Source organism: Aethalodelphis obliquidens, unplaced genomic scaffold (assembly GCF_003676395.1).
Source record: "Aethalodelphis obliquidens isolate GAN/ISIS:26980383/991018 unplaced genomic scaffold, ASM367639v1 scaffold41, whole genome shotgun sequence".
NCBI classification, from domain to species: Eukaryota; Metazoa; Chordata; class Mammalia; order Artiodactyla; family Delphinidae; genus Aethalodelphis; species Aethalodelphis obliquidens.
In genome coordinates, this window is record NW_020837985.1 from 1,841,688 (window position 1) to 1,857,511 (window position 15,824).

At 36.9% G+C, this 15,824-nt stretch overlaps 1 protein-coding gene across 6 annotated transcripts in view; it reads left to right on the top strand.

The window, feature by feature from the left end:
- Nucleotides 1-15,824, top strand: part of TBC1D31 (TBC1 domain family member 31) — a 61,348-nt gene that overhangs the window by 24,967 nt on the left and 20,557 nt on the right. For all 6 annotated transcript variants that reach the window (XM_027132361.1, XM_027132359.1, XM_027132360.1 and 3 more), the window contains 8 exons: nucleotides 4,444-4,620; nucleotides 8,815-8,894; nucleotides 8,973-9,119; nucleotides 9,458-9,591; nucleotides 13,546-13,679; nucleotides 13,998-14,177; nucleotides 15,167-15,405; nucleotides 15,666-15,818. In XM_027132361.1, the coding sequence (XP_026988162.1) occupies nucleotides 4,444-4,620; nucleotides 8,815-8,894; nucleotides 8,973-9,119; nucleotides 9,458-9,591; nucleotides 13,546-13,679; nucleotides 13,998-14,177; nucleotides 15,167-15,405; nucleotides 15,666-15,818 (1,244 nt within the window). The remainder of the gene's footprint in view (nucleotides 1-4,443; nucleotides 4,621-8,814; nucleotides 8,895-8,972; nucleotides 9,120-9,457; nucleotides 9,592-13,545; nucleotides 13,680-13,997; nucleotides 14,178-15,166; nucleotides 15,406-15,665; nucleotides 15,819-15,824) is intronic.

The following is a 15,824-nucleotide window of genomic DNA, read 5'->3' on the forward strand; positions in this document are numbered from 1 at the left end:
TCCGCGTTACAAGCTTCTAACCTCCTCGCACCTTATCCACTTTCCTGGGTACGGTTTCTGCTCTTACCCCCAAAGCCACATCTCCAGATTTTTCTCACCCATGCTGCATCCCTAAATTGCTGTCTTCACAAAAGGCATCTGTTTGGAGTCCTTGTCCCATTCAGGGTGCCCCTCTGATCTGCTTCCCAAAAGAGGTCTTCAGTTCCAGTCTCTTCATTTCTGTCCCTTTCTTCCCATTGTTGTAGGCTAGACACCTTGGAGCGCTATGTCTGTTTCTATTCCTGTACTTCGCAGATCTAGTCAACACTAAGTCCTGCAGTCCTTGAATCTGAGGTGCCTCTGTATGTGCCGCCTGTTCTGTCTCCATATTGGCCATCCCCGTGCTGGTGCTCACTTGCTGCTCTCGAATAACAGTAACTTAAACAAATATACCAAAACCCAGAGCCCTCAGTGCCCGCTCCTGCCCGTCAGTCATCTTTTATGGGGTTTTTTTAATTCTTTTTTTTATTCTTTTGCTTTTCTCCATCATCTTTTATGTAACATTTTTCTTTTTTAAAATTTATTTATTTATTTTTGGCTGCATCGGGTCTTTGTTGCTGTGCGCAGGCTTTCTCTAGTTGTGGCTAGAGCTAGTAGTAGCTGAGGCTACTCTTCGTTGCGGTGCGCGGGCTTCTCATCGCGGTGGCTTCTCTTTGTTGCGGAGCACAGGCTCTAGAGCGCAGGCTCAGTAGTTGTGGCGCATGGACTTAGTTGCTCTGCGGCATGTGAGATCTTCCCAGACCAGGGCTCGAACCTGTGCCCCCTGCATTGGCAGACAGATTCTTAACCACTGCGCCACCAGGGAAGTCCCAATGTAACAGTTTTCTAAAATAATACTTTCATCATCGTTTCTAAAATAATGCTATCTTAGTGGCTTCCTTCCTTTTGCCTGTTGCATTGAGTCCACACTCCTCTGCCTGGCTCTCCAAGTCCTCTCTAATCTTGTCGTCTCTCCCTAATGTGTTTCCTCATACTTTCAGCTTCCCTCGTCCCCCGTAGACACCGTGCTCATTTCTACGTCTGTTATTACACTACTCACCTCATCTAAAATATACTTCCCACTTCTCTTATGGTTATCTAAAACTCCCCCAGCTCGTTGTCGAGTCCAGTTCTGTGGGAGCCTTTCCAGGTCTGGAATTGTATCACAGTAGCCCTGAGAGGGACTTCGGTGATCACTTGGTCTAACCATTTCGTTTTACAGGGGGAGCAGCTCATGCCCCAACCTAATGACACAGCTAGTCCTTAGCAGGCCCAAGTGTTCTATTCTTAATATGATAATCTTGTTGCCATGTACTCGCTCCTTTTTACCTTTTTCTTTTCCAATTAGATAGATAAGTTCTTATTACAGAGCAAAATCAAGATACAGATAAGCAAATAGGTCAGCAAGTCTCACCATTCTTAGATGATGTTGAAATGTATGCCTACTCAGTCTTTTGCTGTGTGTGTGTAAATGTATACAGTCTACATGATTCACAGATTCTATAGTTGTGAGTTTGTCTGTTGGTGAAAATTTATCTGCAACTCTAAAATCAGTCCTCACCGCATATTTACAGACATTTGCATGTGCAGAGCAGCAAGAAATTGGAGTTGCCTTCATGCAGGTTCCCCCCCGAGGTCAGACAGAGCAGCACTCGGCCTTATTTCAGCTCTCCATGGGAACAAGTGTCCTTCTCGTGGTCTATTTAGTGCCACATGTTTCACATTCTTGTGATTTTTGTTGGTGACTTTGCTGTTTAAAATGTCCCCCAACCACAGTGTTGACGTGCTGTCTGGTATCCTAAGCACAAGAGGGCTGGGAGGTGTCTCGGAGAACATATGTGCGTTAGATAAGCTTCATTCAGGAATGAGCTACAGTGCTGTTGGCATGAGTTCAGTGCTAATGAATCAACACTGTACAGTCAATGAGCGTCTTTATTTATTTTTATTTATTTATTTTTGGCAGCATTGGGTCTTTGTTGCTGCACGTGGGCTTTCTCTAGTTGCGGTGAGCGGGGGCTACTCTTCATTGCGGTGCATGGGCTTCTCATTGCGGTGGCTTCTCTTGGTGCGGAGCACGGGCTCTAGGCACGCGGACTTCAGTAGTTGTGGCTCACGGGCTCTAGAGCACAGGCTCAGTAGTTGTGGCACACGGGCTTAGTTGCTCCGCGGCATGTGGGATCTTCCCCGACCAGGGCTCGAACCCGTGTCCCCTGCATTGGCAGGCGGATTCTTAACCACTGCGCCACCAGGGAAGCCCCACATTATTCATTCTTAATGAGAGTTGTTAGCCTAGCTGAATTTTGTAAGAGCTAGATAAATGTTGTTAATAGAAACAAAGATCTGAGAAAAACCAAGGTAAGCATGAGTCATTGGCTTTCTCTCTGTTATTTGTTAAGCAAGTTGAGGTCATATTGACCAGAAAAGCTAGCTTATAACAGAAGAAGGATAATTTTTTTTTTTTGGGACACATTACCAGCACCACCAGTGCTATTCCAGGCCTACAAAATGCTCAGGTTTATGCAAAACTTATTACCCGTGTCTCATTCCTTCAAGTCCTATTTTCTTGCCATTGGAGAATTTCTGGTATTGTGCTAATAATAAGTAAGCTAATTCCTATTTCTCTGTTGAAGTTTTAACACTCCTAAGGTGTGGCAATTCAGGTCATATCTCAGGCTCCAACTTCTGGGAGATTCCTTCATGGAAGAACCATGAAAAATGTGGCACTAGAATAAATATTACAATAAAGATACAGAAGAATGGACTGAGGTTAGAAGATAGTTCAGGGATATTAAAGATGGGCAATATTCAGAAATCAGACCACTATTAATTACATTTCATAGGTAAAGAATTAAATCATAGAGTAAGTGGTCATTGTACTTTATTTTGGTCAGAGTTATTGTTATTGTATTTTCTATTATCCTGTACTCTTTCTAGATGTGAATAAATACCAATGTACCCTAGAAAAACACTATTTAAAAACCCTTACAGATGCAGTTAAAACTTCAAATACTTTTCAAAATAATTTTAAAACAAATAAAAATGCAATATCAATGCCATGTATACTACCTGCTCTATACATTTTACAGTGTTACGTGTCATACATACTGCAGTTGACAATAGGGAATATTTTCTTGGTCTCCTATAATAGGCTGCAGGTTTCAAAAGCAGAAGTCCTGAACTTTTGAAGGCAACGTGAGAAGAATCTCTGTTTGAAACCTCAAAGTAGTCTTTTTATAGTCTGTTATTTAAAAGGAGTCAAGATGTTTGCTTTGTTCTGTTTGTTTCTTTGGGGACAAAGGGGGAGGAGGTCAGAAAAGTTTGTTTTCTGCTTCAGAGAGCTTTCCCAAAGAGTGGCGATTCATTTCCATCGTACGTCATCATGGAAGCCCACTGTTCTGGCTTTCATGACAGCTTGAATTCAGGGTGATGTGTGTAATATTTGTCTTTCTGAATCTAATATGTTCATTTGGACATTTGGGGTATACTGTGTTCTTATTCTCATATGCAAGGAATTGGCACTTTGGCTTCAAGAAAAATTATTTAAAAATCACAAATCCACCTTGTCTTTGATCTGGATCTGGGCTAATTACTAAGGGAACATTCAGCAGTAATGGTCTCAAACCTTTAAAACACCCTGTGAAAGTCCTTTTACTTGAATCATACTTAGAACTCAGAAAGCCAGAGCTATTTTATCTGCTTATTTTCTTTGAACAATGAAGATCTTTTTATTTCAAATCAAGGAGAGTGTTATTCACAGAGAAAATGTCTTAGTGAATCATTTTACCTTAAGTAAATTGAAGTTGCTGGGGGCTTATTTTCCTGTTTGATGAGCCCCATAAAAACGAGGGTTTGGCATCTAACTCGTGCTTTCCGCCCTGCCTCTGAAGCTGTTGATGCAGTCAGGGACTGACAGCCATCTCCATGTAAATTAGAAAATGTAACCAAGGACAAGGCAGGGGTCCCGTGCTTTCAGAGGAAAGTCATGTGACAGTTTCCCTCAAAGAAATTTCACCTGAGCCCAGAGAATGTTAGGGTGCTTCTCTCAGCATTCTAGAGGGCCCTGTATGTAACTGGGCCTTCTCTGCAGCAGATTACCGCCTTACTACTCACTTTATCATACAGGTGTAAAAAATGGATTGATACTGTATGATTGAGGCCAGCTTTCAAGGAATAACTAAATTCTGTTTATTGTTGTTAATCGTGATCTTTATTACGTTGCTCAAAGGAATTCGGCAGAAATTTGCTTTGATTCGTTAATCAACAAGGAAACATTCTTGGACATTTTATTTACACTTTTTGCCTGAAGGATAATTATATCTATTAAGGCATATTACTAAATTGAGCAAAATACATTTTGTAAATTATATGTTAACAGGTCTATTTTCCAAGGATAACCACTGGATTCCCCCCCCCCCCCACTTTTAGCCACCTCCTCCTTTAGTGAAAGTGATTGAAGATTTGCCTAAGAGGAAAGTGAATTCTGGTGATCTTAAGATGAAAGTAACATCAGGAAGAGTACAGCGGCCAGCAAAATCAAGGGAAAACAAAATACAAGCTAGAATATTAAAACAAGACCTGACGGGTAATTTTGAAAATAAAAAGGTAAGACTATATTAAACTTTTGTTTGTCATGGCTCTGCTGTAGACAAGTCTTATGATTTCTAGACCATCATCATTCTTCCTTCTCTTAGGAATTAAAGGAAAATTATGGAAAAGAAGAAAGTTGTAACTGAAATTATAACATGCTTTTAAAACTTTTTAATATAAAATTAATACATGTTTATGGTTTTTTTTAAAAAGTCAAAACAGTATAGAATTGCACTGTCCAATATGCTAGCCACTAGTCACATGTGGCTAATCTGATTTGAGATGTGGTATATGTGTGAAATACACATCAGATATTGAGATTTTATTATGAACAAAAGAATGTAAAATATCTTTTTTTAAATTGTAGTTGATTTACAGTATTATATTAGTACAAAATAGTGATTCAGTATTTTTATAGATTATACTCCACTTAAAGTTATTATAAAATATTGGCTATATTCCTGGTGCCGTAGATCCTTGTAGCTTATTTATTTTATACATAGTAGTTTGTACCCCTAAAGAATGTACAATATATTAGTTAATAATTTTATGCTAATTATATGTTGAAATGATAATATTTTTATTACATTGGGTTAAATAAATGTATTAAATTTGATTTTTACCTGCTGCTTTTGACTTTTTTTAACATGAAACTTAAATTATATTCTTTAAGAAAACTTAAATCACATTTGTCTCTTGCTTATCTGTTAGACAATGCTAGTATAGAGGTTGTAAAGGGAAAAGAACAAAAGCATACTTTTCTTCCTCCCTGTGCCCTAGCCCACTCTTCATTGCACTCCCCAGTGGTGACCATTGTTAATAGTTGTTGATGGGACTTCCCTGGTGGCTCAGTGGTTAAGAATCCACCTGCCAATGCAGGGGACACGGGTTCAAGCCCTGGTCCGGGAGTATCCCACATGCCGTGGAGCAACTAAGCCCATGCGCCACAACTGCTGAGTCCATGTGCCACAACTACTGAAGCCGGTGTGCACCTAAAGCCCGTGCTCCATGACAAGAGAAGCCACCACAACGAGAAGCCCGCACACAGCAACAAAGACCCAACGCAGCCAAAAATAAAACAATAAAATAAAATAAAATTTAAAGAAAAGATAATTGTTGATAACCTTTCAGAAGTTTTCTGTGTATAAACAATGTATGTTACCTTTTTAAAATTTTTTTACATAAATGGAATCATACTATAGCACTGTTTTATAACTTGTTCTTATCACTTAACAGATTGAATATCTGTTTATATTAGTGCATGTAGTGCTACAACATTTTAAAAATATTTGCATAGTATTGCATTTATGGATATAACTTAATTTATCTCACTAGGACTCTGCTGACTGGCATTTAGGTTGTATCGTCAGTCTTCTGTTAATACAATCTGATGCAGTGGATATTCCTAGGACATTTGAACAAACGTATCTGTAGAAGTAGAATTTTTAAGTCAGAGCATGTGCATAAAAATTTTGATAGTAGTAGAATTACCTATTTCAGTCAGTTTTATTCTCTTCTTTATATGTATTTTCTTAATTTTCTGCAAAGAGCGTATATTGCTTTGGAATTGAAAGAAAATATGCACATTAATAGACAACGTGCTAACACTTTCAAGGACTTTCAAAACTTTTTATTGACAGTTAATCAATCATATGCATAAAAATGCACAGCTCAGTAAATTTTTACAGACTGAATACACCTGTGTTATCAGCACCCAGATCAAAAAATGGACCATTTCCAGCACCCTAGAAGCCCCTCTGCTGCTCCCTTCCAGACACTTGCCCCCTTACCCCAAGCATCACTACTCTCTTCCCTTTTAACACCGTAGATTAGTTCTGCCTTTTTTGTACTTATGTTCATTGGATCATTCAATTGGTACTCTTTTGTTTCTGGCTTCTTTCATTTAACGGTATTTTGGAGAGATCCATGTGGTTGTAAACCATTCACTCACAGCTGTATAGAATTCCGTTGAGTGAATAAACCATGCTTTATCCATTCTGCTATTGGTAGGCATTTGGGTAGTTTTCTAGGTTTTTTTGCTATTAGAAACAGTGCTGCTCTGAACATTCTAAGGCATCTTTGTTGAGCATAAGGACATGTTTCTGTTGGGTGTAAACCTAGGAATGGAATTACTGGCATATGGGCTATGCATATGTTCAACTTTAGTAAATACTGTCAGATAGTTTCCCAGGTGGTTGATTTAAACAATCCATATTCCCACCAAGAGGTATCTGAGGGTTCCAGTTGCTTCATATTCTTAGCAACTGTTGGTATTTTTCTCATTAATTTTAACCTCTTTTCTTCTATAAGCAGTTTTAAAATGTGAAACTTCCCTCAAAAGAAGAATGTGTAAAGTGTTCATTAGAAACTCAGGGCCCAGGGTTTTTACTGGAGGCTGGTTATAGGCACCCTTGCAAAATTCCAGACCCCACAAGGAAAGCAGGTGTTCAGCATAAACCACAGTGTACAGTTTAGGCACGGTGAGCCACTCCTGTTCATTCTGGAGATAGTGGGAACTTCCTCGAAATCCAGATAGCTGGACACCAGACAAGGGCCAACCTTCAAGTGGGCCTTTCTAAGGGTAGCAGTCACGGACCTGCCATGTTAACTCTTTTCTGGACATACTCATATCCACATTAAGAAATAGAGTATTCCCAGTAGCTCTGAAGTCCCCTGTGTGCTTGTCCCCAATCACATTTCTCTCCCTGTCCCATAGATGTAACCGTTGTCCTCACTTTTGCATTATGTCCTTGGCTTTCCTTATAGCTTTATCGCCTCTACAATGTAACCCTAAACAAAATACTGTTTAGTTTTAAAAAACTAAGTAGCAGGCACAAACCTAGCTGTGTAAAGGTTGGGCGGTATTGACCCTATTAGTTGAATGTGTTTCTGAGACATGGTCTGGCTTCAGCTTTCCTGAGAGTTCACAGGAGCCTCTTCTGAGAAAACTAGTGTGGGCATGGTGATGATTGACTTCTGGGAAATAAAAGTGACACCACGGTCAGGGCATCTGGCAGCCCTTAGTCTGGATCAAAGTTGGAAGCCCTACAGAAATATTGTCTGGGAGTGGGCGGCTTCTAAAAACCCGTAGCCAGTTCTAAGGAGTAGGTCACAGTAGAGTACTTCTGTGGGTGAAACGCCTGTCCTCGACTAATTGTGTCATCAGGACATGGAAAGGGAAGTAGGAGCTTCATCAGCTCATGGTGAAGACAAAAGTAGATGAAACTCAGGCCAATCCCCCTGGGCATTCTGACCTTTGTTTAGAGAGGCTTCAATGGCAGCGGGTGTCTGGGTGACGACAGTGAACAGAGACAGTGAACGTGTCTCTTTTATGGATCGCATGGCTCCAGTCTGGGCTAGTTGCCCTTAATGTCTGGTGCATCGCTCTCAAACGGAGCTCTTCATTCACCATCGTCTTGGGCTGTCCCTCACCCCCCTCTTACACTTTGATTACCTGTTTCTTATGTGGTGAAAAGAGCACTGAACTAAGTCAGAAAATGTGGCTTTGGGTCTTGAGCCAAGACTCAGCAGATTTGTGATCTTAAGCAAGTTGCTGAACTTCTCTGACCTTCCCATTTTCTCAAAGGAAGACAAAACGTCTCATCTGTTTCATATAGTTGTTAGGCTTAAACGAGATCATCTATGAAAATGGCTTTATGATCCTAAAATCTATAAAGTGTTTTTCCATTAAGATAAAAATTGACTTAAAAGTTAAAAGTGCAAAAAAATAAAAGAGATGGAAGGATCAAGAGAGGAAAAAATTATCCAGATGCATTGCTCTTGCTACAGGGATTGACAGAGGACAGCCCATGGGCCCAATCTGGCTACTCAAGCTAAGGATGATTTTTATATTTTTAAATGATTGCATTTTAAATGGTTATATGAGTACCTGCCTAATATGCTTGATTCTGCCTCTTGACCCACAAAGCCTAAAATATTTACTGTCTGACCTTTGACAGCAAAAGTTTGTCAAACCCTGTTACAGGGTAAAAAAATATGTCATAAACTTTATCTGCTGTGTATATGCATACTCAAGAGAGAGAAAGATAGTGTGTGTGTGTGTGTGTGTGTGTGTGTGTGGAGAGTTCCATGATATAAAATATATTTTACTGTGTATTGTGTTCCAAAGTTGGAAAGCCACTGTGGACTAGATTACCTTTTCAGTTTTAAGATTATGTCACTTATTGATACTATTTTTTTCCTTTACAGAATGAATTTTCAGATGGATTAAACAAAAAGCGTTTACAAATCTTATTAAAAGGCTATGGTGAATATCCAATGAAATACAGGTAAAATTTAAATTCTTGCATGTTAAATCAATCTTATTCCCCTAATTTTTCTTGGTTAAAATTATGTTTTAATTTCAGAATGTTCATTTGGCGCTCTCTGCTACAGCTGCCTGAAAATCATACTGCATTTAGTAACCTTATAGATAAAGGTATTCATGTGGCATTTCTCAACCTTCAGAAGAAATACCCCATCAAAAGTAGGAAACTACTCAGAGTATTACAGAGGTATGTATGTTCAGTATTTTGCAGTAATGTGTATCTTCCCCAAGATATTTATTAATTACAAATGGGAGAATGGTGATTTCATAGTAGAGAAACATAGCAGACACCTCCTTAACCAAGTAATCAAATTTAAAATCACCAGTAAGAAATCCTATCAGTGTGTTGCACATCACTTTTGTTGTATTCTTGCCGAAAACTTATAACCTCAGTCTAATCGTGGGAAAACAGACACACCCGAATTTCACCACATTTACCTTGTTTCATTTTTCATCATGTGAATGTATTATTTATTCAAATAAATTTTAACAAGCTTTTCTGCTCTTTCCTTATTTTATTCACAGAACCCTCTCCGCATTAGCTCACTGGTCCAGCATCTTTAGTGATACACCGTATCTTCCACTTCTGGCATTTCCATTTGTAAAATTGTTCCAGAACAACCAGCTCATCTGTTTTGAAGTTGTTGCTACTCTTATAAGTAAGTAAATAAGTAAATAATGAAACCAAGAGTAGATACTTAGACATTTTCCGATACCTTTGCAACATTTAACAATTCTAGTGTGAGACAGTCAGAAATAGAGCATAAAATGGAGAGTTTGGACATTTATACATAAATAAACCTTTTTACTTACATTGAAGTTTGGATGGTTGCATTTTAGAAGATACTGTTACAGGCTAGATTTTGTTAGTAAGAAGGAAGCAGATGTTTCACTTACTGAAAGTCAGTTATTATTCATAAGACTGCAGTAAGCATGTAAAGCATTTAGCACACGATGCGTAATGTGGCAGTTACCCCCATTCTCATCAATCATAGCTAACATTTAATGAGAACTTTCTGTGTACCAGGTACCATTCTAAGTGTTTTGCCTTTATTAACTCATTTAACCGTACAGCAGTCCTGTAGGGTAGGTGTTATATATTATTATTCCCTTTTTATAGTTGAGGAAACTGAGGCACAGAGAGCTTAAGTTCATGATTAGGTTCATGACAGAATAAGGATTTGAACCCAGGCACTCAGAGCCGATAGCTGTACTCCCATCGTGTTAACTGCCTCATCATTATCATCTACACTAAAAAGTGAGTCATTTTTTTTCGTATTAGTAAAATCAGCTGAATGGTTAATGAACTGGATCCAAATTAAACCAACACTGGTTTAACAAAAAGAACATTTTTGTATGTATTTTTCTTGTACAAAGGAGATAAGCACTTAACTGTAACAATAAAATTCTGAAAAGTAGAAATAAAAAGATCCCAGTGTACATATTGTGAATATTTTAGTTTACTTCTCTTTACAGATTTTCATTCATTTTATTATGCTGTATTTGCTTTAGTAAGTTTTTACCAATCATTGGAGGAAATATAGGAAAATATACAAAAGAAAAGAAAATTCATGAATATTCCTCTTCCTCAGAAACAATCTTGATGATATATTAATGAATTTCTTTTAAGAGCATTTCCCTAAATCATTAAATATCTTAAAAAATATAATTTATTGCCTATATAATATTTCATCTTATACCATAATGTATCCCCCAACTGTTAGACTTCTAGGGTTTTTTATTTTTATAATTATACTACTTTTATTTCATATGATATATACATTTCTCTTATTTGTATACACTTTGTAAACATTTTATTGTTTATTGTAATTCTATAACGTACATGGTCTAGTTTAATGTTTTATTGTTGGACATTTAGGTTGTTTCTAATTTTTATGTATTAAAAGTAACAATGTTGTGACTAGCTTCACATTCATAAATTTATAATAATTTCTTTTGGTTGGAGTCCCAGAATTGGTATCATTAGGTCATAAAATATGAATATTCTAATTGATCCCACTAAAGGGTAGTTTACCCTGTCAATAACACTAAGAGTTTTAAAAGGAAAAGAAACAAGAACAAAAGATGAACAATCCAATTTAAAAATGGGCAAGGGCTTGAATGGATGTTTCTCCAAAGAAGATGTACAAATGAGCTACTGAGCCCATGAAAAGATGCCCAGGATCATTAGTCATTAGGGAAATGCAGATCAAACCACAGTGAGACACCACTTCATACCTACTAGGATGGCTGTAATTTAAAAGAAAATAAGTGTTGGCAAGGATGTGGCAAAATTGTAACCTTTGTACACTGCTGATAGAAATGTAAAATGGTGCAGTCACTGTGGAAAACAGTTAGGTGGTTCCTCAAAAAGTTAAATATAGAATTACCATATAACCCCACAGTTGTACTCCTAGGGATATCCCCAAAAAAATTGAAAACAGAAACTCAAATAGATACTTGTATACAAATATGTTTGTGGAGCATTATTCCCAATAGCCAAAAGATGGAAACAACCCAAATGTCCATTAACAGATGAATGGAGAAACCATATCTGTATATATACAGTGGAATATTATTCAGCCATAAAAAGCAATGACATTCTGACGCCTGCTACAACATGGATCAGCCTTGGAAACATGTTTAGTGAAAAAAGCTAGACACTGAAGGACAGATTTATGTGAAATTTCTCAAATAGGCACAGAAAGTAGATTAGAGGTTACCAGGGCTGGGGAAGTAGAAATGGGAAGTTAATGCTGAATAGGTACAGAGTTTCTGTTTGGGAAAGGATTTTGGAAATAGTGATGGTTGCACAACATTGTGAATAGAATTAATGTCACTGAATGGTATACTTTAAAATGGTTAAAATGGCAAATTATGTTTTACCACAAGAAAGAAAGAAAGCAATTATATCTAATTTAGAGTAGGCATGCACAACTATATCTTTTACTTCCAGTAAAATCTTGTTACATAGCTATGTATGATTATATACTAAGGAAATTGATTTTTCTCTTCTGAAACTGAAATCTAAATCTAAAAGATCCATGACAGTCAGCATGAGTAGCTATGGATTTTCATCAAGGGTCTCAAACTAGTTTTATTCAATAAACTGAGCTTCAACTATATGTTAGCCCTGCTTTGGGATAAGCCATTGTTTGGGCTTTCAGGTTACAGTCTAGTTGGGGCCAAGAAGAAATTGTGAAGGAATATAGTTACTTCTATGTATAACTTGGAATATGTTTATAAAAGTCATTTTTAAGCACTCTTTAGAGTTCCTCTTATAACCAGGAGGGGAAATTCTTCAGGTTTAGTGAAGGGCCTCCACACGATGACCAATTCTCTTTATCCTCCTCTCAGTCCATTCTGTCTCTAGATCCTCTACCCACACTTCTGTGTGGTGGCACCTAGCAGAATACAAGAGGAGACGTTTACTGTATAAAACAGGGTTTCCCTCTTGCTTAATTGAAAAGTTGTTCTATTGATGACGATTAAATATAAGAGAGCTTTGTGTGTGTGTGTGGTGTTTTAAAATTCCCAAAACTAGCAGTGTCTGGGACATCATAGGTATTTACTTAGGAGAGGTTGGATTTTTCTGTTAAAGTTAACGTATTAAGAGCAGCAGTTAAAGAAGCTGAAATGTTTCTTTTAAAGCTTAGTTTTTGCAAGATTTTATTTATGACTTAAATATTAACTCAAATCTAAATACTTAACTAATAAATGAAATAATGGAATAAACCATGTGTAATCCAATATTCTGATCAGACCATTTGCTAATTTGAGAAAGATCTTATCGTCAAAACATGAAACCCCAGCTCAGTATTTAAAATAAAAAATCTGAATTTAATAATTATGGAAAGTTGTGGTGGTTAGACAGAGGTTCATTGAGCAGTGAAACTGATCATCTTCCTAGGGTTTTTGGAAAAGAATGTTTTGGGGGTTGTGCTGGTTACTAAGTGAGAGTGAGTTAAAGTCAGCCTTAGAAGCCTCTTCAGTGGAACGGATTCTCCTTTCTATTGGCTGACTTTCAGAGGACGCTGCTGCAGCTGTCACTGATTGGTTGGTTTTCAAAGTCAAGTTTACTGAAACAAGTTGTCATTGATCAGTTAGATTTAAAACCAGTCCTGGTGACTCCCTGTTACCATACCTATGGAACACTCTTTTCCTAGAAATGGGACTCTTTAATTAGGAATGAATTTTAGTAGATTTGAGGCGATTGCCATTTAACATTGATCACATTTTATCGAAGACTTAAATAGGGACCTTTTTTAGGAGAGGGTCATTTTGTTAACCAGGAGAAATCTAAATACATGCAGTACACAAGCCAGCAGGAAACAGAGCCTTATAGCTACCATCAGGAATACTTTGGGAAGGTTTGTTTGTTTCAGTTGACACTTTCTCATTGACTGCTCTGAAGAAATGGGAATATTCTATAAACCTAAAATACCGCGGTAACATGATGGAGTTTTAAAATCTATTGTTCTAGAATTTAAAGGGTTATGTTTTCCTTATTAATGGGCATGTTGAGGATATAAAGAGTGGATACATTTAAGAACTGCAAAGCTCTTTGATGATATAGAAAGGTAAAGGTAAATTTTCAATTTTTTTCTTCATAGTCAATTGGTGTCAACACTGGTTTGAATATTTTCCTAATCCTCCTATCAATATTCTTAGTATGATAGAAAATGTTTTGGCATTTCATGACAAGGAACTCCTGCAACACTTCATAAATCATGATATAACTTCCCAGGTAAGAAATGTAAGGTTTTTAGAATAACAACTTATTTTGGAAGCTAACATTGGTTCTGGTATAAATAAGACAGTATTTTCTTGAAAGAATATAATAAACATACTACTGTTATGCTTTTAATAGTATTCCACTTTTTTCTTCATTAAACTGCTTTCCTGAAAGTCTGTAAAGAAGAGCCGAAATTAGAGTAGTTCTTTTCATAGTTATGTTCTTAATATAATGATTTTATAAACCAAATATAAACCAAATGAGCGTATTAGCAATGGCTGTTATGACTTTTCCCTCAAGAAATAATACATTTTTTCTTATTTATTTTAGCTGTATGCATGGCCTCTTCTTGAAACTGTGTTCTCGGAAGTACTGACCAGAGAGGAGTGGCTAAAATTATTCGATAATGTCTTTTCCAACCATCCTTCATTCCTCCTGATGACTGTTGTGGCCTACAACATATGTTCTAGAGCTCCTTTGCTCAACTGTAATCTTAAAGATGATTTTGAGGTACATATCCTTGTTCTTAAGTAGTGGTTCTCAAATTTCATTTATTTCAGTTAAAAATCCACGTATTTATTGAGTACCTACTATATGTCAGGTACTGGTGCCAGGTGGTAAGAATATAGCGGAGAATAAGTTATACCACTGCGTGCTGGCCCCTACATAGCTGTAGTCAGTCATAGCTTGACTACTAGTCCTAAAATCATAGCTTCGGAGAAGAATCATGATAATATTGGAGTTTTGTGCTTTTTGCCTGTTTAAAGGATGTTTAACAATTGGGTCGTTGTTTATTCTGTGCATGATTTTATCAGTGACCTAGCTGGTCTGGGATAATCTAGATGCTTATTACACATGCAGAATGGTAACTGAGAATTTTGAGGCCAGTGGCTGAAAGAAAGCATTAGAGGTAGTTTTTAAAGGGAGAGATTCTTTTGGTAACAGGATAAGTTAAGTTGGCTTTGTTTGTTTGTTACTTATTTTGTGGTTCCTATCAAATTAAACTCTCTTTTTACTTCATGATCACAAGATGCGTACATACATGTATGTATGTGTGCGTATTTACTAGAATTTGGACCTGCCAGCAGAACAAGATAATGTGGAAACATGTCAGATATTTTTTAAAAATCAAGGTTATTTTCAAAGGCTAATTTAGTTTTGAATTTACCTATTTTGGATATTGAAGAAAAAAATTCCAGTAGAAGAATTTATTTCGTTGTTGAAGCAGTCTTCTATTATGAAGGAAGCCTTCATTTTGAGTTAACATTTTAAAAGTTTTATTTCAAAATTTCGTAATATGGTTGTATAAATTTATTTTTTTAAATATGAAACTGGATCTTCATTTTAAAACTTGGGTTATGAAACGCTTCAGTGAATTTGCAACAAAAAAAAAAATCCTCTTAAAGATAAATTCACATTTACGTGTTTAAACTCGTTTTAGTTCTACCTTAATTGCTTTACTAGGTCAATCTCAATTTAAACACGAAGTTTTCTTACAGTATTTTTTTCACCATCGGAATAACCTGGATATAAGTGCTGTAATTAGAGAAGTTTATCGTCTCATGGATACCACGCCCACTGATATTCATCCAGACAGCATGCTTGATGTTTTTGTGGCACTGACAAAAGGGCAATACCCAGTATTTAATCAATATCCAAAGTTTATTGTGGACCGTCAGACACAGGAACGAGAAAGAATAAGAATAAGGGATGATGAACTGGATTACTTAAGAGAGAGGTAATCATGCAACGGTTGTTCTTTGATAAAAACAAAATCTGTTATAAACAAAATTTTTGTGAAAAAGACATGTAAATTATTAAGTTGTATAAAATCAGAGTTTGAAGGATGGAAATATCTTTAAAGGTATTCTTGCATATGGAAGTAAAACAGTTACATGTTAATCAGGCATACATTTTGTGTTTTGTTCGTTCTTGGACTTAAATTACTCAGTTTTCTTATTTGCGTTTTGTTATAATAATAAATATTATCTACTCTAGGCAGGCAGTTGAAGACATGCAAGCTGAACTAGACCAGCAAAGAGTTGAAGATGAAGCTTGGTACCAAAAACAGGAACCGCTTCGTAAAGCTGAAGAAACAAGGAGAGAAACGCCCTTACAAGAGGAGGAGATGATGATACAGCAAAGACAAAAGTATGT